Source organism: Choristoneura fumiferana, chromosome 18 (assembly GCF_025370935.1).
Source record: "Choristoneura fumiferana chromosome 18, NRCan_CFum_1, whole genome shotgun sequence".
Taxonomy (NCBI): Eukaryota; Metazoa; Arthropoda; class Insecta; order Lepidoptera; family Tortricidae; genus Choristoneura; species Choristoneura fumiferana.
Genome location: NC_133489.1, coordinates 7587253 through 7610114, shown reverse-complemented (window position 1 = coordinate 7610114; position 22862 = coordinate 7587253). Strand labels below are relative to the sequence as shown.

General features: G+C 38.3%; 1 protein-coding gene across 1 annotated transcript in view; it reads right to left on the bottom strand.

Moving 5' to 3' along the window:
* Positions 1-22827, bottom strand: part of LOC141438462 (uncharacterized) — a 28161-nt gene extending 5334 nt beyond the window's left edge. The window contains exons 1-31 of the mRNA XM_074102344.1: positions 22648-22827; positions 20298-20469; positions 19557-19731; positions 18884-18990; positions 16689-16832; positions 15776-15893; positions 15392-15467; positions 14082-14149; positions 13437-13455; positions 13292-13318; positions 13095-13206; positions 12814-12938; positions 12683-12733; positions 12483-12594; positions 12281-12405; positions 12049-12099; positions 11821-11932; positions 11192-11316; positions 10628-10678; positions 10442-10544; positions 10235-10359; positions 7645-7695; positions 7016-7136; positions 4275-4399; positions 3589-3742; positions 3314-3438; positions 2961-3008; positions 2041-2149; positions 1431-1546; positions 651-701; positions 439-541 (exon numbers count right to left, since the gene is read on the bottom strand). Coding sequence (XP_073958445.1) covers positions 439-541; positions 651-701; positions 1431-1546; positions 2041-2149; positions 2961-3008; positions 3314-3438; positions 3589-3742; positions 4275-4399; positions 7016-7136; positions 7645-7695; positions 10235-10359; positions 10442-10544; positions 10628-10678; positions 11192-11316; positions 11821-11932; positions 12049-12099; positions 12281-12405; positions 12483-12594; positions 12683-12733; positions 12814-12938; positions 13095-13206; positions 13292-13318; positions 13437-13455; positions 14082-14149; positions 15392-15467; positions 15776-15893; positions 16689-16832; positions 18884-18990; positions 19557-19731; positions 20298-20469; positions 22648-22714 — 3068 coding nt within the window. The 5' untranslated portion in view covers positions 22715-22827. The remainder of the gene's footprint in view (positions 1-438; positions 542-650; positions 702-1430; positions 1547-2040; positions 2150-2960; positions 3009-3313; positions 3439-3588; positions 3743-4274; positions 4400-7015; positions 7137-7644; positions 7696-10234; positions 10360-10441; positions 10545-10627; positions 10679-11191; positions 11317-11820; positions 11933-12048; positions 12100-12280; positions 12406-12482; positions 12595-12682; positions 12734-12813; positions 12939-13094; positions 13207-13291; positions 13319-13436; positions 13456-14081; positions 14150-15391; positions 15468-15775; positions 15894-16688; positions 16833-18883; positions 18991-19556; positions 19732-20297; positions 20470-22647) is intronic.
* Between the last annotated feature and the right edge of the window lie 35 nt (positions 22828-22862).

Sequence of the window (22862 nt, the reverse complement as noted above, 5' to 3'; positions counted from 1 at the left end):
TCATGCTGGCTTGCTGAAACTGTATATTTATTAAAACTTTAATAGGAACAATATTATCCGGCGGCGTTTAGGTAACTGAAATGCTCCTGCCTAAATTTTAATTTCATTCATAATTCGTAGGAGGCGTTTGGTTTATTTTTACACCATTATTATCATTTCACTTTCACTCCCGTCATATCACTGTAGTGGCGTCTGACAGGAAAAGAAAAGAAAATATTGGAGCAGAAATTAAAGTTAAGTGTTGCCACTTTATTGGGAAGCGTATTGGGTACCGGGACTTCGACTTGCAAGACATTTAAACAAAATACAGAATTGGACCAATTTACCCAGTGGGGGGCAAAGTAACCTCAATTTACGGCATAGTATAAATAGAAGTTATTCAATCTATCTCTTAATAACAAAGAAATCAATCAAAAGTAAAACTCATTAGTTTCGTACATATCTGCAGCTCCTTTGTGCGTCTTATTAAATTTGCCAACATTTAAGAATTCTTTATCTCCTTCCTTTTCAAGTCCACGCTTAATGACTCCCATAGCTTCGCCTTTAATCATAAAGTTAAATTTAGCAATATTGAATTGAAAATTAATTAACGTAAAGCCAGCTAAGATTTATTTAGTTAGTAAAAACTTTAAAAAACTTTTTTTACTCGCCTCTGCCATAAACAACGTCAGTTAAATGAGCTGCACCTTCAGAAGCAGCATCTACAAAACAATTAATAAATGAATGTCGGCTTGCTGAATAAAAATAAGTTTCAATTTACCTACCTCCTTATTAATAAACGCTTGTAACTTCTGCGTGTAATATGCTGAATGCAATATACTGAATACATTATACCTATTGCAAGGCAAGGTTTATGCATTCAAGTGTTAATGTACAGTCACCAGCACCAATGTCTGACACAACAAAGGGTGCATAAATATCTGATACGACTCTATTTTTAGGGCCAGTAGATGTGTCAGATATTTTTGCACGCTCCGCTGTGGGAGATATTAAAGCAGGTGATTTTACATAAGCGGCATTCAAAAAGTTTACTTCCTTAGAACTTATTTTGTTCATTGCGTGTAACCAGGAGATTAAGGGACGTAATGTGAGAGTGGGGACTTGGGCAGCAGTGTTTTCTGTTGCCAACTATGAACTCAAGACTCCAGGACTGCAAAATGGAAAGCAAGGGGACACCCATCACACTATTTTCCCAAAAAAATCGTCATGAAGGTTCATTACTAATCGGATTGACAACCGACGACCAAAACCACTGTCAAGAGTGTAGCAACTTAGAAGAAGAAATCCGTTTGGTAGATATAGCAAGCATCGCAGATTTGAACTTAAAAGAGAGTGCAACCAGTTAATGAGTCAGTGTGTGTAAATTGTTATTTCTAATTAAATTTAATTCATTACCTTCCTCATTCTGATCATCATTCATTCTTCTTTACCTTTGAGCATATCCTGCAGTTTACTATCCGGTATGGCGGCATTAATTTTTCCTTCCATTTCTTTTTTCTTTCCTGGGTTATGGGAATCGGTCACTCCAACTGGTGCGTTCATTATTCTGAAACATATTAAAAACCAGGTATTGTATACTAATTTTTAATACATAAATAGAAGTGGGTCAAAATTAACTGGTAAGATTTGAAACAAACAAATAGGTAAATTTATGACATGAAGACAAAAGCTTGTAAAAACCGATCAAGTCCATGTAGGATCACGTTTAATAAAGCGTTTCAAAAGAGTTAATTTCTATTAAAAACGCTAAGTTTATGACATAAAAGTGCGTATCTCCACAGGAACAGCATCCTTTTGGTGCGTGCGTAGTGTCCACTGTGGCACATGTGCCTCGAGGGTGGTTCCACTGGTACGGTTATCTCCATGCGGCACATATGCCTCATGGCAATGACGTAAGTATCTCAAAACGAACATGTATTTGCGTTTCATGTCATTAACTCATTACATCAATACTATGGGGACGTGTCGCAAGAAGGATGGCACATTGCTTCGGGACTGTGAAACTGTTAGGCAACTCAGTAGTAGGTAAGCAAAACATACTCTTTCCCGCCCTCGGTGTAGTCAATCTTGTAGACGCCTTCTTTCGCCAGTTCGGTTGTGCCTTTTCTCGCCATTAGGTCGGCGAGAACACGACGTTTTTCAGCAGTAGCTAAATTGAAAAAAAAAACCGAGTACTGCCTTTTCGCAACGTAACGTTTGGCAACCTGTTTCATTTCGCAACTTTTTATTTCGCCAACTTTAAAACTGTAAATATTTCAGGATTTATTTCAGAGCCATCGTGTAGAACCCTTTAGGTTAGGTTAGGTTAGTTTTATAAAAAATCTGAAATAAGTATTCACTGTTAGAGAGAAATATTAAACAGTTGGGAAATTAAAAGTTGCGAAATTAAACAGGTTGCCAAACGTTATTCGCCGAAACATTAGTAAACCAAAAAAACATTATTAAAATAGTTCAACTATGGCAGGGTTTCTCAAACTGGGGTACGCGAACCCCTAGCTAGAAGTTCGCCATTCGACGTTCACGGGTTCGCGACAAGATTTACGTATGGTGGCTGCAAGACTGGTAACATGTTTCTTACCTGTTGTACCTTTTATTGAAATAAATAATATATTATATTATCATGATTGAAATAAAAAAAAACCTTAGTTTCTGCAACTGTCATCTAGAAACTTTCGCAGGGAGCCATAAGTTTGATAAACCCTTAACTATGGTTACATTTATCCTACTTAGGCTCTCGAGAGACGAAGATCAAAACTAGTCAGACCGAGCTTCCGGACTTAATCGTGGGTTGAATAGTTTATTTTTCCTTTTATAACTACTTAACTAACTCCTCCTCCTCTACCTCCTAACTACTTTAAATACTCGTACATGTAGGTTAGGTATCATACTTGTGCAGAAGAAACCGAAAAATCCTTTTCGGCTATTTCTTATGGGTTGCAAGTAGAACGAATACTACTTACTTTCGGGGAATGGCGATGCCAAAAATTTTGACGTTTCGTCGATAACAGCTAGTAAAGAAAAAAGTAGCAGAGTTAGTATGACTTATTGAATAAAAATAAATAAATTATGTACCTATTAATTATATAAGCAGCGTTTCCACCAATAATGTGCGAGGATGTATTGCGAGGGATGTGTTTTTCAGTAACCAATAGAAACGCTTCATTTACACATCCTCGCACAGCACATCTCTGGTGGAAACAGCTGAGCGGGGCGAGGCGAGGTAAATGAAGCGTTTCTATTGGTTAATGAAAATCATATTCCTCGCAACACATCCTCGCACATCTCTCGTGGAAACGCTGCTATAACCTTGTACCTGGCATAACTTTAGCATGTTCGGGTTTAGATTTCTTATCGCTCATTGCAGTGAGTTTGCTTCGGACACCCTCATAGGCTCCTTTGTCTACTTTTTCATTAACAAGACTGTCAGCTATCTCAATCCTGAAAGTATTGTAAAGCACAACAATAGGTTTAATGTCAACGGTTGTAGGTTTTTGTTCAAGGTTGTCATTGGTCCTAGGCACCATAGGGCTCACATTTCTTTTGACCCTGCGCTATCGATAGATTCTCAAATATAAAAAAAAAACAAACCTTCGAGCGCCATCTTTGTACGTTTGCTCGTACCCTTGAAGGTTCGCTAACGGCGTGTCGCCTTCTTCTTTCATCATCTGCACCAAATGTTCGACCGCCTCGCCTTTTTCGTGTCCCACCTTTGCCAGGTGCTTGGCACTGTCTTCGATAGTACCTAAATAAAAAGCACCTCACATTTATGATCGTACGGTTTAATCCTTTGAACGCCAAGAACACCTAAAGGTGTTCTGTACAGTCGTGCCTTGGTAGGCACCTGGTAGGAACCTTTGGACGGCCACGCCAGCGACAACTTAAGGGGCCTACTTTGAACAACACTGCGAGATTCGTCATTTTCGAAAATGCGACAGTTCTTGGCCTATGACTGATCACTTCATTCAAATAAGAAAGCGTTCAAAGGGTTAAAGAACGTTATTATATACCTACGTTAACATTGCTAAATAATCGCATGAAATACGTTTCCCACCCGGAAATGTCGCGCATTAGCTAAGCTCAACCGGCAACTAGAGACTAAAAAAATTAAGCAGCAAACCACGTCTGTAGTTTTAAAACTTTAAAACGTTATTGTTGGCATATTTCAGTTTTAGTTTGATGCAATAATAAAAAGAGAATTTTTTTTATGGAATTCTTCATATTGATGCCCTCAATATATTTATCTACTTTTAAAGTAAAATGAAATAAATTTTCACCTGCCATGCTCTGGACAATCGTTGGAGCAGTTCTGCTTGGAACGCCCGTATTTAACTCAGTTCTAATATTTAGTTGTAAGTTTTCAGCTTTAGGATCACTTTCCAGTGGGCCAGCGTACTTCAACCTGTTTAAAACCAAACCTATGCTAGTAATTCTTGTTTATTTATCTATCTATTTCAGTGATCTCGGAAACGGCCATAACGATTTTTAGGCGCTTCAAGCGAGATCCAGTTACTTTTATACAGCTTTATGCAAATTTTCGGCACCCCTAACGCGCATTCACGAAACTTGCGACATTTGCGCTTTACAAATAAAGGCGATATATCGAAAAAAAAAAACACTTTTTGATGTTATTGCCAAAATGTACTAGAAGAAACTGTTAATTTCGAAGGAAGGTACGAGTAGGTACTAGGTGTCTTCGTATCATCCCCATCGAAACGACAACGTAAAAATCCCCATCGAAACGACAAAATGTCTCGCGTCTTCCTCAAAGTTAGCTGAATCGCTCTTAAAACAAAATGTATCTATTCCAAACTTAAGTAATTTTAAATTCACGCATGTCTCTCCCTGTGACATCATTACGACTTTTAGATTATTGAAAGTAAAAAAAACGGAAGACTTGTGGGGCGTCTCAGTTAAGGTTCTACATTCCATTTTAGATGTCGTTGCTCCAACTTTAGCATTTATATTTAATAGCTGTATAGATGAAGGCGTATTTCCAGATTTGATGAAATATAGTAAAGTAGTTCCTATTTTTAAATCAGGTGATAAAGATAATCCCTCTGATTATCGTCCTGTGTCCATCCTATCAGCGTTTAGCAAAATATTCGAAAAAATAATGCTGACGCAAATGATCTCGCATTTTAATACCCATAAAATCATGCATCCACAGCAGTTCGGATTCACAAAAGGCAGGTCTACTACAGACGCGGGTCATAGTTTAGTTAAATTCATATTGCAAGCTTGGGAGGAATCACATGACGCTATAGGTGTATCTGCGACCTTTCGAAAGCTTTTGATTGTGTGGATCATGATACTTTAATTTGTAAGTTAAATTTTTATGGCATTCGTGGCCTCGCTTTAGAACTCATTAAATCTTACCTCACACAAAGAAAGCAAAAGGTAGCGATTAACGGAACGGTATCGGAGGGATCTGTGGTCGAAATGGGAGTGCCTCAAGGATCCATTCTTGCCCCATTCCTGTATCTTATTTATGTAAATGACCTTACTTATATGGTAAGCCAAAAGTCGGGTATAGTTATGTTTGCTGACGACACGTCTTTACTGTTCAAGGTTAGTAGAAAAGATACCGACTTCATTGAGCCCAATGAAACCCTGTCCGTGATATCCGCATGGTTTGCTGCCAATAATTTGTTACTAAATCCTAAGAAAACTAAATGTATTAAATTCTCGTTGATAAATTCATCTAGCTCGAATTCAGTTTCTAATATAAAGTTAAATGGTCAAACTATTGAATTTGTAAAATCAACAGTATTTTTAGGAATAACGCTCGATTCTAAACTACAGTGGGGACCTCACGTCACAGCAATCGCGGGTAGATTGAGCTCTGCTGCTTTTGCAGTTTGGAAAATACGGCAGCTAACCGATGTGGCGACGGCACGGTTGGTGTATTTTGCTTACTTTAATAGCATTATTTCGTACGGCCTTATTTTATGGGGATCTGCTGCAGACATTGAGTCAATTTTTATCTTACAAAAGAGAGCAATTAGAGCAATTTATAATTTGAAGACGCGTGAATCTTTAAGATCTTTTTTTAAGGAAACAGATATCCTAACCCTGCCGTCGCTTTATGTTTTTGAAATAATCATGTATGTTAGGAAGAACATATGTGATTTTCCCACTAACGTCGATAAGCCAAAGGCTACTAGAAACACAGGGAAGCTTAAAGTTCCATCTTACAGACTGGCTAAAACCAAAAAGTCTTTTCTGGGAAATTGCATACGTTTTTATAATAAAATTCCAAAAAATATTATAAATGAAACGGATACAAAATTCAGATCTATTGTCAAGAAGACATTAATATCAAAGGCGTATTATAAAGTTAATGATTATATCATGGACAGGGATATTTGGAAATAATTCCGATCCGCATTAGCGATCCCTTCAAATAGCGAACCTACTGTGTTAAAAATAAAGTTGTGTTAAATACTTGTGATGTAAGTATACATATCATTTAATAATATTGTAAATCTGTTTTAAAAAAAAATATATATATACCTCGTTGAGTTTCTTGCCGGATTCTTCTCAGCAGAGGTTTTTCCGAACCGGTGGTAGATTTTTTTTGACATTCATAAGTGCTTGTTATAGCCTAAATTGAATAAAGATATTTTGACTTTGACTTTGACTTTATATTTGTCCGCCATTGCCAAGAACCAAAAACACGATTAGTCGATTTTGGCTCCCTAAGCTACAATTTCGTAATGTTCGGATTATTACTAAATTGCACGAGTCGTACAATAAGTCAAATATGCTATAAGTTATAAGTAATAAATTCACAACAAAAATATCTCATAGAAAGACATTTTTTTTTCAATTAGGTACCTATAATAGTTTCAAACGAATTAAATATGTTTTGTCGCTTACGATATTTTAAGACGCGGGCACACTCGAAAGCGCAGCGCATAATAAAATTCCTCGCATAATATTAGCCACGTCCCATATTGTTTGGATTAATTTCAAAATACTTAGCGCCTGAACAAGAGGACCAATGAATACTCACACGTCTGAACCATCGGAATAGGTTTGTCCGTATGATTTGTGTTTGAATAGGACTTTAGTTCCCAAAGATTTCATCATTTTCCCCAAGTAAGCCAATCCATAGCGTTCACCTGCCGCCCCACCTTTATAAAAATGAAAAGGAAACGGTCAGCTTTCTTGTCAGATACAGTTCCTAAAAAGTCTTATCAATGAGGGCTATCGGGTATGAATTCGCCACTAGAGGCGCTAGTGTAGCGTGAGGTCTCCGAAATGTCAAATCTCATAGTTTTTGGGTTAGCTACGCGGGTTTATTTATAATTAGAATAATTTTGTGAATATCTTGCAATATCTGAAATTAATTATGGCAAATATGCGTTCCGGGGCAATGAATGTCTATGTTTTGAGACAGTTTTTGTCTTTCGGAAACCTTTGACCTCCCTTTTTTCCGAACAAAACGGGGACTATGCAACACTGTGGCATGCTCGATATTTTTATGGTACGGTTTTAAGGTGTATTAAATATGATTTTAATCTAAACTTTGTTTTCACGCCCGTAATAACAGACTTTGAAAGCCATACTTAAAAACCTCACGCAACAGTGCGCCATCTAGTGAGACAAAAAACGATAGCCCTCATTGGCTTGAGAACCTACTCCTTAGCGCAATGGGCTGCGACAAATGTTTCGAGACGTCCGTGACCGCACCTGCAAATATTAGCAATCTTATTACCTATATAAATAATAAGAAAACCGCCCAAGAGCGTGTCGGACACGCCTAAGTTATGGTTCCGTAGCCATTACGAAAAAATCAAGTAATATTTTTCTAAGGATTTCGTATTGTGTACGGAATCTTCCAAGTTTAGGTTTTTATTTATAGGTACCATAGGCTGCTATTGACTCTTAAACTACCTACTAATAGTTCTCAAGCAATCTTAGCCGTTATAATTTTCCTCCTTAATTTGATATACTTACTACCATCCTGATTTTTTAAAAATTTTCCACCCAACAGTTCAGATTTTACAGAGAGGGGAGAAGCTCGATTTTAATGAAGCACATCGCAAACAATAATTGAATCGAAAAATCGTCTTAGCAAGCCCCCAATTTTAAAAGACCTATTTATCGATACTTCACACTAAGGTTAGTCTAGAAAAAAGAAATCACCCCCAGATTTCGTCTGTGCAGGTACCCTAAAAATTTTTTTTTAGTTTTTTTTGTTTACCTCTTTGTTGGCGTGACTGATATGTAGATTCATGCCAAACATGATATGTACATTACAGCTTAGTACTAACGGTCTCTGAGCTTAGCCGCAGACAGACAGACGGACAGACGGATAGACATGGCGAAATTATAAGGGTTCCTAGTTGTCTAAGGAACCGTAAAAAATTACTGATGCCCAGACCCAATCCATTAACCAAGAAACTCGAAAATTTACATAGAGGATAGAGGGTCTCTATATTTTATGTTATGACTAGCGCCCCGCCCCGGCTCCGCCCGGGTACAATTTTCAAAATGATTTGGACAGTCTGGCAGAAAGGCACATCACCCACATTTTTCAGCTCTTTTTCCCAAAAACTATACCCGCGCGAAGCCGGGCGCGTCGACGTAGAGTAAATTGTATCTCATGCATTTTTTGATAGGGTTGATATTTTTAATATCTGTCAATGGAATGTCCGATTCGAATAATTCAAAAAACCGGCCAAGAGCGTGTCGTACACACCCAGGATAGGGTTCCGTAGCCATTACGAAAAAATCAAATAATATTTTTCTAAGGATTTCGTATTGTGTACTGAATCTTCCAAGTTTAGGTATATTTTACTCTAAACTACTACTAATTCTCAAGCAATCTTAGCCGCTATAATTTTCCTTGTAAATTTGATATATTTACTACCATTTTGAATTTAGTCAAATCAAGTCAAAGTCAGTTTTTCCACCCTACAGTTTAGATTTTAGAGGGAGGGGGGAGGGGGACGCTCGATTTCAATGAAATTTTGCACTTTAAAGTTGAATATTTCGCAAACAGATCACTGAATAGAAAAATTGTCATAGCAACCCCCCAATGGTTTTAAGTGACCTATCCAACGATACCCCACAATATAGGGTTAGTCGAGAAAAAAAAATCACCCCAACTTTACGTCTATGTATGTATGTATGTATGTATGTAAGCTCTTTATTGTACAAAAGAAAATTAACAAAGTCTATGGTAGGTACCCTAAAAAAAATTTATTTACTTTTTTTTATTGTACCACTTTGTCGGCGTGACTGATATGTATATTCATGTCAAATTACAGCTTTCTAGTACTAACTGTCTCGGAGCTTACCCGCGGACAGACAGACGGACAGGCATGGCGAAACTATAAGGGTTCCTAGTTGACTACGGAACCCTAATAAGTAATCCACAGGTATTGAAACAGTCTTGAATATGAAATGATTTATTTGGATAAGGATTAATGAAATGGTCTGGATAACATGATTTAATTTTGGTCGGTATTTCTATTAATTTTTAAATCATAAAAAAGTAGTTATCCCACTAATATTATAAATGTGAGAGTTTGTGAAGATGTTTGGATGTTTGTTACTCAATCACGTCTAGTCTAGACCGTATGACTCCCGGGGAAGGACATAGGATAGTTTTTATCCCAGAAAACTGCATAGCTCCCGCGGGATAACTACAAACGAATATTACGCGGACGGAGTCGCGGGCAACACCTAGTGACATAACTACAGTAGTTCGACATATTATGGTACCGCAAAGTTTTTTGTAGATATTATTGAAGTTTTAGTAGGGAACGCTAATCTTTTATAATAATGAATATAAAATAATGGTGAAAGAAAATTTGAAATCAGTCCAGTAGTTTTTGAGTTTATTGTTGTATATTCTTAAAAAAAAACTAAATCAGGTAGAAAGATATCCTGAGTCTGATTCGTTCAAAGTTTTACTACTTGTCTTATCTCTCCGTGGTAATAATCGAGGATGGATAACGTTTAACCCGAGCGGTCTAAACGCTAAAATGTTCACCATGCTAGAAAATAAATATATACCTGTAAGAAAGAAGTCTTCTGTAGATCTGTAGATATTACATATTTAAGAGTAATTTCTTAGTAGCTCACGTTCACAAAGAATACAGGTAAATGAACTAAAACAAATTCTTTGCTCACCCTTCCTTGCTTTTCTTTCAGTTCATTGATATGGACCTCCGCAAAGTAACGCCTTATTCGATAAATTATTTAGAATACAGTTACTTACTCTTCACGGCAATTTTCAAATCAGGAGGTGTAGTGCTCTGAACATCTTTAGTTAATTTCTCTTTATTTTCATCGGCAATATCTTTGACGGGCAGAAATGGTACCAGCATTGGTGCAGTTTCGACTCTGTAATCAAAATAAAGCAATATAGATAATGTCAATAGAAATACAATAGGTACCTAGGTATAAAGTGGTTAAAGGTCCTCACTCTGTTGCTCCTGTACTATAATTCATAGCATAATTATTCCTTTTTGCTAATTCTTTACTCCCATTGCTTTTCATCGCCTTAAGTACTACCTGTAGAGCTCTATCTGTTAAAGATAAAAAGAAGCTATTAATGAGACACCAAACCTTGCTACTTATTTACGAGTAATTTATTAGTAACAATACTCACCCCTATCTCGAACGAAAGCCGATAAATAATTAGAACACCGGTTTATTAGCTCTGCAAAATAAATAATAAAAACATAGTAAGTAGTTGGTATCGAAGTTTTTGCAGGTGGTAGGACCTTGTGCAAGGTCCGCCCGGATTGCTACCACCATCATGCTCGCTAATCCTGCCGTGAAACAGCAGTGCTTGCACTGTTGTGTTTCGGCGTGGAGAGTAAGACAGCCGGTGAAATTACTGGCACTTGAGGTATCCCATCTTAGGCCTCTAGGTTGGCAACGCATCTGCAATCCCCCTGGTGTTGCAGGTGTCTATGGGCGGTGGTGATCTCTTATTATCAGGAGACCCACTTGCTCGTTTGCCATCCAGTTGAATAAAAAAAAGGTGCAATTAAGTTCAAAAATATGCATTTACGCAAAGTTGCAAGACTTACATAAATATTCTTTAAAAATATTTTTCGCAATTTTGTGATATCTGATCTTGACTGTATCTCATCTAATATCCTTTAAATAACTGAATTTGTTTCATGATAAAGGACTTAATGATTAGCAACAGAAACCGACAACAAACCATTCATATCTGCTTGAAGTTTTGATGGAGTAACGTCATCAACGGCTCTGTGCAGGGATTCGTTAAAAGTAGAAACTGTGGGCGGGTCTGGAGTTACGCTGGAGAAACCCGGCGCTGCCTTCAACCTGATAGCCATACCCATTATCAGTCCTTGGCTCACTTATACGTATAAGTAATCCTTAAGGATTTTCCACATATTTTACTTATTACATTATGACATGGTGGTTGTGGTCTGGATGCAGTGGCGTATGGCGGTGACAAATTGATCATACTGTTTTCTCGTAACTACGTGTAGTATTTTTTTTAATTAGCGTACAATTTAGTACATTTTTCGTACATTTTTTATGTGAGTGAATTCCATACGACACCATGTCACCGCTAGAAAGTGTGACGCAATAAGACGTATCTGTCAACTTGAAAGTTTGACTTTAGCGACTATTTCATTTGATAGGAAGTCGTTTAACATTTAATAGAGCTCATCTTTGACTGACTTAGGTGACGTCACTTAGTTTTTTATCAATAAATTCTCCAATATTAGTACCAACTTGATGTAAAAACCAAAGACATTAAAAATACAAGTTAGATAAAGTGACGTTATTATAGGTAAGTTATTCTGAAAAATGACTGACGTGTAGGCTGCTGCGTATTTATTGCTTAGTTCTTTGTACTGTGGCGTAAAATCATGTCCTCCGTCTGTTTCTAGCTTCTTTATAAGAATATCGAAAGCTGGTCCACGTTCGTCTAGAAAGAATTTACTATATTGTTTCGTAAGTCTTTGGAAATATTACAAAGCAAGACGCGATGGTCATTATTACATTAGACATATAGAACATTTTGGCCTCGCAAAGCGAACTTACTCTCGTTCACAGCATTTTGGGATAGATATTTCGAACATATATCCACAGTCTCTGTAAATAAAAACAACATTTGAATTACCTGCCTAGGTATATTGCAAAATCAAAATTTGCGCTTGTTTTGATTGATCTGGTTTACAATCCTTAAAGAAACTCTCATGAAGTAGTGTGCAATTTCTTGGAAACTGAATTTTACAATGGTTTAGGTGAATATAAGAAAAATAAAACTTAATACCGGACATTTCTTCTTTTAAATCAGCGGGCGTGACTCCTTCCATCATTTTAGACAGCTTTGAGTGAATCTCTTGGGATAGATTAGGGTCGTCGTAATCGCTGTCCAATCCCTTAGCCTTCTCAAGCCTAGGAGAAAATATGTCAATCTTTACAAAACTGTTCTCTTTTTGAACCTATTTATATTTCAAATATGTTTCACACACTCCGTCGCTGCTTGTCCGAAAGTTCGTTGAGATTTGTCTTTTTGATACAGTTGCTCTTTGGATTTTGTCTTCATTTGTTTCACCAGTGCCTTGAAGGCAGGCCCCTTGTCCTCTGGTAAATTTAAACACAATGAAGTCGTTCAGCACAAATATACTAGTTATCATAGCAAATATTTAAAATTGTTAGCTACATAACTTACTGTTATTTTCCGCGACCTGCGCCAGATAATTTGAACAGATCTCAACCATATCTGAAAACAAATGTAAAATATATTTTTATGAGAAATACTGCAGGAATAACAAAGAAAAGTAAAAAAGTGTTAGGACTAACCTTTCATAAATGGAGCTATATTTGGTGGAGTGTCTGATTTGACCAATTCTGTGAGGTCGTTATTCAACTGCTTTGCTAACGTAGTGTTGAATTCCGTAGCCTCAAAGTCAGGTGCTTGTTTTAATCTTTAAAAACAAAGGTGAAAAATTATTAGGTGCAGTTTAAATTATTGATATCCTTAAAACAAACTTTAGGCGCTAAAACCGTCAAGACAACGAGTCTACGATACGGGCACAGACTCGCTTTTCCATTTAAATACAATACAAATAAGGATAACTTACTCATCAGCGCCTTCGGCATAGGTCTGCTGGAATTTTCCGTGGGAAAGTAGCTGCTCCTTTCCCTTCTTAGTCATGGAGTCCGTTAAAATCATGAATGCCTCTAACATTTCCCCTATTCCAAAATAATAAAAAATAAATGAGAGTCAAAAGCTTGGGAACTCATCGATTTCAAAAAATAATACTATTCCGAGAAGTACCTGTAAACTTTAGGTAAGCTGGTGTCGCTGAAATAAAAAATAAACATTACAACTTACATTCTGAATATAAGAAACTCAAACAACATGATGCGTATAGCTATATAATATTAGGTATGCATGACCAATAAAATAAGTTGCTACATACGTCCAGTTAGGAGTCCGCCCTGAAAATAATAAAAAAAAGAATAATAAAACGTGCTCTACCAAATGATTATAGCTCTACTACCTACTATGTACCTACTTTATGCTACTACCTATAGGTACTTCAATCATTCTTCATTCTTCATTTTAGTACAAATGAACACGTATAAGAGTAGCCTTTTTTAATACGAAATGAGGTCCCGAATGAAAAATGAAGAATGCCTGAATAAGAAATATAATCGTAACATTACCTTGAAACGTGTTCACTTGTACGTTAATAATGTAAGGTTCGTATTCTTAAAATTAAACGAACAGTTATTAAATTATATTTTACTATATTTTTGTTTTTAATTCTAATGGCGTATTGAACTCTTTCTCTCGTCCTTGGATTCCTTATACAATATTACTGTTGTCATACAAGTTCTTCCTAGTTTCGTTTTTAATGGCGATTTCAAGTAGGAGCTGTTGGTTGTGGTCTATCTTTGATGTGTATTTTTAGGACTGTTTCTAAGCTAAATTCATTGACTTGATAGTTGATGTTCTTCTTTGTCGGCTCGAGGAATGCCAAATCCTAATAAATTGTATGTTTTGTTAAATTTAACACAATAATTCCTAATAAATTCTAAAACAAACATTGTTGTTTACTTACATCGCCCATCATGTTGAGAAAGTCGTCAGCAAACCCATCAGCAGCAGCCCTAGTAATTCCTAGTAAATCTGCAACAATATTTGTATATTTCATTATTGTTATTTAATGAGGGTTTCTTGATAGGTGAAATATCGCTAGAGGCTAGAGGGCGTTAGAATCGCTAGGTCCTTTTGACGGACGTTACAGTCTTGCTTGCGATTGGCTCATTTAGTATTTAACCAATCACGAGCGTGACGCAAATGTCAAAGTTGTCAAACGAACCTCACTATACTAGCACTAGCGTCAACTAGTCTGTCACAGAAATCCTCATTCGCTTCGCTTTGAAGATATCAGGTATAATAACACTCCTCTTTTTGCGTCGGGGGTTGAAAACTATGTGCTTGGCTGTTTTACGATTCAGCAGTATAGGACAAATAAACCTGTCTTTTTTAACCCCCGGCGCAAAGAGGGGTGTTATAAGTTTGACCGCTATGTGTGTCTGTATGTCTGTGTGTCTGTGTGCGTGTCTGTCTGTCTGTCTGTGGCACCGTAGCTCTTAAACGGGTGGACCGATTTGAATGCGGTTTTTTTTATTTGATAGCAGGTTTTCTAGCGATGGTTCTTAGACATGTTTTGAAGTGACAAAGTCGGCGGTTTTCCAACTTTTTGTTGGTTAGGTTATTATTTTATAATGTAGTGTCAAGATTTAAGAAGGTATTAGATCAATTACCTTATTTGTTTAAGTTTGTCTTGGAAGCAGTGGGAGTGGACCCGGGCGATTCCGATGGGGCCACAGTCGAGCCGGGAGTCCCGCTAGGGGTTGCTTCAGGGGTCGTGCCTGGGGTTGAGGTGTCCTTTTCGGGTGCGCAAACACCCGAATGAGGAATCGACTGTACTGACGGCGGTCTGCTTGCATCCAAAACGCTCCTTTCCACTTCTTCAGGAACAAGACAAACTTTTTTATATAACTTAAGTACGCACCTTGTCCAGTTTGCTGCTCCGAGAAAAGCGATTGAATTTGTTGACAATTGTTCAAATAAATCGTCCCTTTTCTCGGGCTGCAATTTGACAGGTCTTTTTAGTTATACGCTTTATAAGAACAGTTGCCACAATTTCAATGTAACTAGGACTTACCTTCCGCCGTGCCAAATAGCGATGCAGGCAAAAAAATTAAGCAGGTATCTTACTTAACTGATGACAAATGTTCCCATAAAGACTTGTACGTGCCGTGTACCTACCTACCTACTGAAACTAGATGATACGAGTAGGTAGGTCAAATGCTCTACATATTCACTGAAATTAGTGAATAGGTAAAACAATTTCAGACTAACCTTCGTCTTCATCAAAGTCCATCATCAGCATTCGATCGTCCGATTCCGAAAGGATTTCGTCAATCCAAACTGCAACCTGTTAGACAGGAAAAATTTAACTTAATTTCAATTTTATTTATAACACAAGCGAAGCGGTAACGTTTAGTGTGCTCTGCCTACCCCATTTGGGAATACAGGCGTAATGTTTGTGTATTTATAACACATAATGCGAAAACAAGTGTCTAAGTCATGTCTAAGCACCTGTTCGACTGAAAGGAATAGCTTTGCGACAAACGGATAGACGGGCGGACGGAGAGGCAGAAGAGCCTGAGATAATAAGGGTTCGTTGGCTCCTTTTAGGTACAGAACCCTAAAAAATATAAAATATCATCAGTTCTTTGTAACCTTATCTGACATTTCCATCATAAACTTCGCTTTCGGATGTGTGCATCGCCGAGACGGAGTCTTCATCTTCATATAACCACAAATTTCATCCATTATGATGTTGGACAATCGTAGCATACTGGAATATACAATGAATTATAGGTATCATAATTATAGGTATCATAATCATAATCATAACATGACCCTAATAAAAAATAGCACTTTTAAGCTTACTTTAAAGCTTAGTACCTACGTATTTCATACACGGATTCCTAACTTAATTGACTTAACTTTCCTAAATTGAGATAGCAGAAAATTTACGTCGGGCCTCAGGAGGTTAAACAGGCTCCGAAATAAAGTCGATAGTTACCAGACGAGGAAGCAGGCCGGATCCCGATCGGGATACAGTGCAGCCAACTTCAAATTTACTTATCGATTAGGCCAAAGTTATAAAACTACACACGACCTTAATATTAAGCGAGTACAGTCGATTTCATAAGCTTGTGAGCAAAATTTTGGTCAAAAATATCTGAACACGACTATATTGTTAACGGCGTAGAAGCGTGTTCAGATATTTTTGATCAAATAAACTTTTTTGCTCAAGTTTATTCTGACTGTACCTAATCGAGGTATGAACGACATAATTTCGAACTAATCCGTGGTTCTCACCATACCTACCCAATAGGTACGAGAGTGGCCCGTGTATCCTTATTTTAATAATTATGTCTCTGTATCTGTATCACAATACATAGTTTTAATTCAAACAAGTCCCTTTTCGACGATATTCCGACTATATCTGGACCCAGCCTTGGTATGCTATGACTAAAGTTCCTCTGTAGCTGAGTGGCTCGTCAGGCAGCTCACCCTGTCTTAAATCTGTAAAAGCCATCAGAGACCAAAAGCAGAAATAAAAAAAGCCTGAAGATCGTTTTACCCGTCAGCGAGTGCGTATCTGCCAGGGCGCGTGAGTCGCTGCTGGATGCCACGCGCGAAGAGCACTGTCGCGTTGCGCGCCCACACAAAACGCTTATCCGCGCAGATCGCCTGCACGTCCTTCTTTATCTGGTTTACTGCTGTCCTGACGGCAAAACAATAGAAGTTTGTACAACAAAAGCATAAAGCGAGCTATTTATCCGAGACGATAATATAGTCACCGGAGCCGGTAGGTAGGTACTTAGGCTGGTCGAGTTTTACACTACAACAACATATATTTATTTCGGGTATTCAAAATAATAATAAAAGTTAGGTAGGTACTTAATTTTTTTTTTAATCTCATTTAATTTCCCATTGAATGGTTCCATTAAACTATTTTAAAGGTTCTTCAATTATTTTGCCATCAAAAAGTTTTTTTTTTTGAGTTAGACAGTACTGTGTACGACATTATGATTCAGACATATTCTCTTGAATTATCATTATTTTTTTGTTTGCATTTCTTTGCCAGTACCTAACACCTTTAACACTAGATTGAAGCAGGAAATTGTATATTAGTTCGGCTCTATACTTATAGTGTAGACCGGTGCATATTTTTGCGGAAATGACAATATAATAAACATTATTTATTTATATTATTTTTAGGAAAAGTTCGCGGTGATTCTAAATGATGTGTACAACTTTACTGTCCAGAAGCACACCCTGCTTAATATATTAAGAATCATAGAATATGGTAAAAGTTCTGAAAGGCAAGCGGTAGGTACTTGGTTGGAAATACTACTATTACTGAACCTAAGTACTCCTTGTCGAAACGTAAGTTTGTAGTATTTTGAAGTTTAGGCGATTTTGCGATTAGTGTGCCGAGATATTGCAGCTGCTTATTTTTGTTATTGAAGATCGCGAAAAAAATGACGCCATGAAGCCAGGTATTTTTATAACATAGTACCTTGCTAGAAAAATCCTATATCATAGTTTCTGTGCTTGTATTTCTATCTGTACTATTGGACTGAGAAACTATATTGTGTCTTTAATTAATAAGATGAAAAATACATGGATATCATGTCTGTGGAAAAACATGAAATAATAATTCATTAATAAGGCCCCATTTATTGCAGCATACTACCACAAAGCTCGTCGTATTTTCAACAATTACAATGGCTATTATGACATATTATAAAAGCAATAAGGTTGAAATTCCAAAGCAAATGCAAATGCATGTGGTCGGTAAATGCCTCTACCTTTGTAACGGTTAATTTAACTTAAATTATTTAAATTTTTAGATATCGGTCTTCATTGATCTTGGGTTATTGCTTTTTTTATCTTACTTTTATATTCTTCCTGTCTTCCTGTTTTCAGTTCAGTGCCCGTATCGTTCTCCGCAAACAACTCCAACCGCAGGATCAAAATGCAGATTGCTAGCGTCAAGCGTCTCATGCAAAAATGTATTCATTAGAGCCATCATTGCTTACACGAACATCTCTTTGGCGCAGAAAAATTGTAAGCTGCACCAAGTGGGTATGCGTTACGCATTGTGTCTGTGTCACATCAGTGAGCCTACTAAGAAATTCGAAAATCGTAGTTCGTATCGTACCGTATTGCTGAAGCTAAATTATTTTATACTAGAGTGAGAGGGACGGTGTGACACGAACTTCGATTTTCGAATTTCGAAGTAGCCCCTCAGATTGTGAGGTAACCTAAGTCAGTCATTGGGACATGAACCACATATTCCGTATGGAACTGAACAACGAACAGAGCCAAGACTAGAGCCAAACATTGCTACGGACATTTTACACGATCATTCTAGGAAAGCTAAATACTGTCAACATTTTTATTATTCACGATTATGATGGACGGATGCTCGGCAAAATACTCTGAGCAAATTTACCGTCGTTTCGCTTGAATGCTCGCTAAAACTTTCCCGTTTACTTTGTGAGCTTTTATCTATAACTAGCGGCCCGCTCCGGCTTTGCACGGATATTTAACAAAAATTTCAGAAGTTATAAATTTATGTACACAACAGATACACCCTTCTTTTTCTATCGGGTTAAAAAGTAGAAGAATTATAAAGAATTGTTACGCGTTCCGACTTGTAACTATTAGGCGATGCGATGAGGTTCTCGGTCGCGCTATAAACGCAGATCGCAGTATCACCGAAAATACCTATATCAGACATAGTCGGCTCTATTAACATTAACATACCTCCTAGTAGCACCCTTCCTGGTTTTGCGCACGTTGATGAAGTACTCGTACGCCTGGTCAGGCTTGAACGGCTCGTCTGCGTCGAGCATCGTCCGAAGGCGCGCAATCTGCAGGAACGCAGGAACAGAAATAGATAAGATCGGCGTGGTAACCCCTCAAAACAGGACACATTAGCCACTGTTAGAAGTCAAGCGTAAAAATTCCTAGCCTAGGCTCTCTACTAACAAAATCTCTACTGTCGAGTGTCTTGGTTGCGCAATGGACAGAAGACTAGCCAGCTAACAATAGGTACTGACAATCTCAGGCGGCAGCATGTCGGCATACTCCCGCCACAGCAGTGCTACTACGAAACCCGAAACTCGAAGTTCGTGTCGTGCGGTCCCTCTGACACTTATACTATTTAATACGAGAGCGAGAGGGACGGTACGTACGATACGAACTTCGAGTTTCGAATTTCGTAGTAGCCCTGCAGGTCTCTGTGCTCCGGCGCGGCGGCTTGGCGATAATACGTTTGAGCCGGTCGGTAAGAATCGCGCCCAACGCCGTGGCGGCGCAGGCAGCATAGAGCACACGCTTTATCTGTTCATTGAGATGCTGCCAAGCTGCCAAAACACTGTCGAATGTCTTGGTCGCGCAATGAACAGAAGACTAGGTAGCTACAACAGGTACTGACAGTCTCAGGCGGCAGTGTGTCGGCATGCTCCCGCCACAGGTAGATGATGCTCCGGCGCGGCGGCTTGGCGATACGTTCGAGCCGGTCGGTGAGCACCGCGCCGTGGCGGCGCAGGCAGCGCGCGTGCTGCCGGGTCGCGCGCCGGTTCAGTTTCACATCGGTCGCCTTCGGACCTCTGGTACAAAACAAAACAGACAAATTAGCTAGCACATCGCATACGAGATAAGGTCTTACGAACACAAAATTAGAACGCGTAAGTTCAAGGTCCTTTTTAAGTCAGGGCAGTGAATGTATTAATAATGTAGAGTCTCATTCATAAGAGTTGATATAGCTACCTACTCTAACCTTTTGACAGCACAAGCACAACACTACATATAGGTAAAGTCATTCACGATGACGCGTGCCGTGGTTCTTATTACAATGTCATTAATAGAATTTTGATAAAATCACGCGTCTTCGTGGATGGAACTAGGTATAGGTACTATTATTATAATACCAAAAGCGGATTCGGTGAGCACACCCATATGGGTCACTATTGCACGTTTATAGTTAGAACGACTATATAGAAAGCACGAGAGCTCGACCGACGCAAGATAAAGCTTATACGACTTTACTTACTCGCAGTATAGCTATCCTTTACTTTTTTTTCTCATCCTAATCATTCTCTATTTTGAGCTGCCAAAGGAACTACTGCGAATAATCCAATTATACAGGCTTTCCAGGGTAGATGACAATACCTACTTAGGTTTGGCAGGCCTGGGCAGCGGGCGCACCGGCTGGCGCGGTTGGCTCTTGTGCTGCACGCGCAGATCGCGCCCGGCGATGATGGTCTCGGCCACCGACGGGGGCACGGGCTTCGAGACGTATGGAGGATACGGCGGGTATGCGCCCAAAGTCGGCTTCGCTGGTGTCGCTACCACAACAAACGGATACAGAAGGTCTTATACTCCTATGTTTGAAATTCCTATCGTGCCGACTCGCTAACACTAATAGTAGGTAGGAATATTAACAGGAGAGTGACAGTGATGGCACATATTATACCTAAGGGCGACATTGTCCTCGTCACTTTCTTAAATCGTTCACAATGCCATGTCGTCAGCATACAATAATTCCTTAATCGTCACTATCCTAAGTAACTCGTCCACATTCGTACCTAGAGATATCGTCAATATCCATATTTTGTCTACATTCTTCTTTAATCAGTCTATTTAAGTCTCATAAAGTAGGTACCTATGCTGGAAGATTTTAGACTTAAGTATATAGCTGTGGTATATAGGTAGGGTCATGTGTCCAACAATGAAACTTAGGTACACAGTGAAACATTGCGATATTTCTAAAGTGCCACGTTGCCAGATCGTGCAGTATATCCCGTAAGGACACCCTTGAGAACCCCCTACTGTACCCTAGTTAGCATTGGCGTCACGTGGAGGAATACGTGTCGAGCTTTTTCAGTATTATTGTCACAAAAGTAAGGATCTTAAGCATTTTTGTAGATTTTTCATTAAATTATGGTTATAAATTCAATATATTTGATACTTTTTCAATATTAAACGTTCTGGAATGTGATCAGAATAAGGACACCAGAAACAGGTATCTGGATGGTATGGATCTGTGGAATGGAAGTGTAAATGTGATTCTGAGTCATCCACTTTCAGAAGAAGCGATGCGGATTTACAAGTTCATCAGACGGGCCTTTGCGTCCAGAGACTAGGTCTCGGCACAAGAGAATGTAACATGTATCTGAGGCCCCCCATGAGGCTGGCATAGTCACATTTAGTGTACTGAAGCCTCGTTAAAATATAAGATTTAAAAAAATATATATTAAACGTATTTCGTAAATTATCGTGGACTAGATCAGGAGTTAAAGTGGTCCAATTTAGCAGGAAAAAATTCAAGTTTTATATAAAATATCTTAGGTAATCAACAATGAAACATTTACGCATGGGACACACCTGATAAGACTGATTAAAGTTAAAGTTATTAAAACTGTTTGATTATATTCGGGCATTTTTTTATTAAACCTATTACATAAATACGTCCCAAAATTATGAAACAGATTGTGTTAGTTTTTACGTTTCATTGTTAAATATGTACTTATAGTTTCATTCTGTAAGTACACCACTGTGGACACTGCAAAATTTCCCATTTTTACTTTTATTTATTTGATGACTTACCTACTACACATTCTTAAAGAATACTGTATATGTCACGCGATACCCAATAAAATTAACTAAGTACAGTGAAAAATTCAGACTTCTATCTGTCAAAACAAAAGATTTATAAGATTTTGAATTTTATGTGTTTCATTGGTGGACACTTGACCCTATACCTCCTTACGGATGTAAAATTTTAAGAAAAATACCTACAATGACCCACGGCACTGGTGCTGGCACAGCACTCATATTCGTAAGTCAACGGCTTGTCTACGGCATAATACAAATGCAAACAAATCATGACAATCAACGATACAAAAATGCTGAATACAGTGACACTGTGGACAAAATGGGAATAATGGGAAATTTTGGCACTGGTCGATATAGGAATGTGGATTAGGAAGATAGGAAAGTGACGACATAGGATTGCGGGCAAAGTCGTAGTGAGCCCGTATGATATTGATATCATACCCACCTATTTCGATCTTGGGTAGACTCCGAGGAACAAGCAGAACTACTACGAAACTCGAAACTCGAAATTCGTATCGTACCGTCCTTCTCGCTCTCGTATTAAATAGTATAAGTGTCAGAGGGATCGCACGACACGAACTTCGAGTTTCGTTGTAGCCCTGCAGTTTTTTCTCTGTACCTACATTGCGTACAGTGCCAAGTAAGGAAGAATAAAACCAAGTGGAAGTACCACCACGTACGCTGCATCTAGATAGCACTTCCACTTGTGTTTTTTTATTCTTCCGTGGTGCCAAGTAACAACTAAGTATGCAGCGAGCATCTGGGCTCAAACGATTGTACCGGACCAAAATAGCCGGACATTCGGTAACCTACTATCTAATTCTCGCGAATCACGAAATCTAGTGCGTAGTAGATAGGTACATGGTACATATCGTTGCTGTACCTACTTATGTCAATATAAAACCAACCTTCTCCACCAATGGATTGGGTGCCGAGAGTCGCCTCCGAAGGTGCCCCTGAAGGTTCTGAAGCCATTTTGTTTATTTTTCTTTGATATCACCTTTAGAAACAGTCCCGTTACGCTTTGAACGTAACTTAATAAATACTTATGTTTGCCAGGGCATTCAGCGGAGCTTGCATTTTTAAGAATGACAGCTAGAACTGGAATGTTAAAACTTCGTCC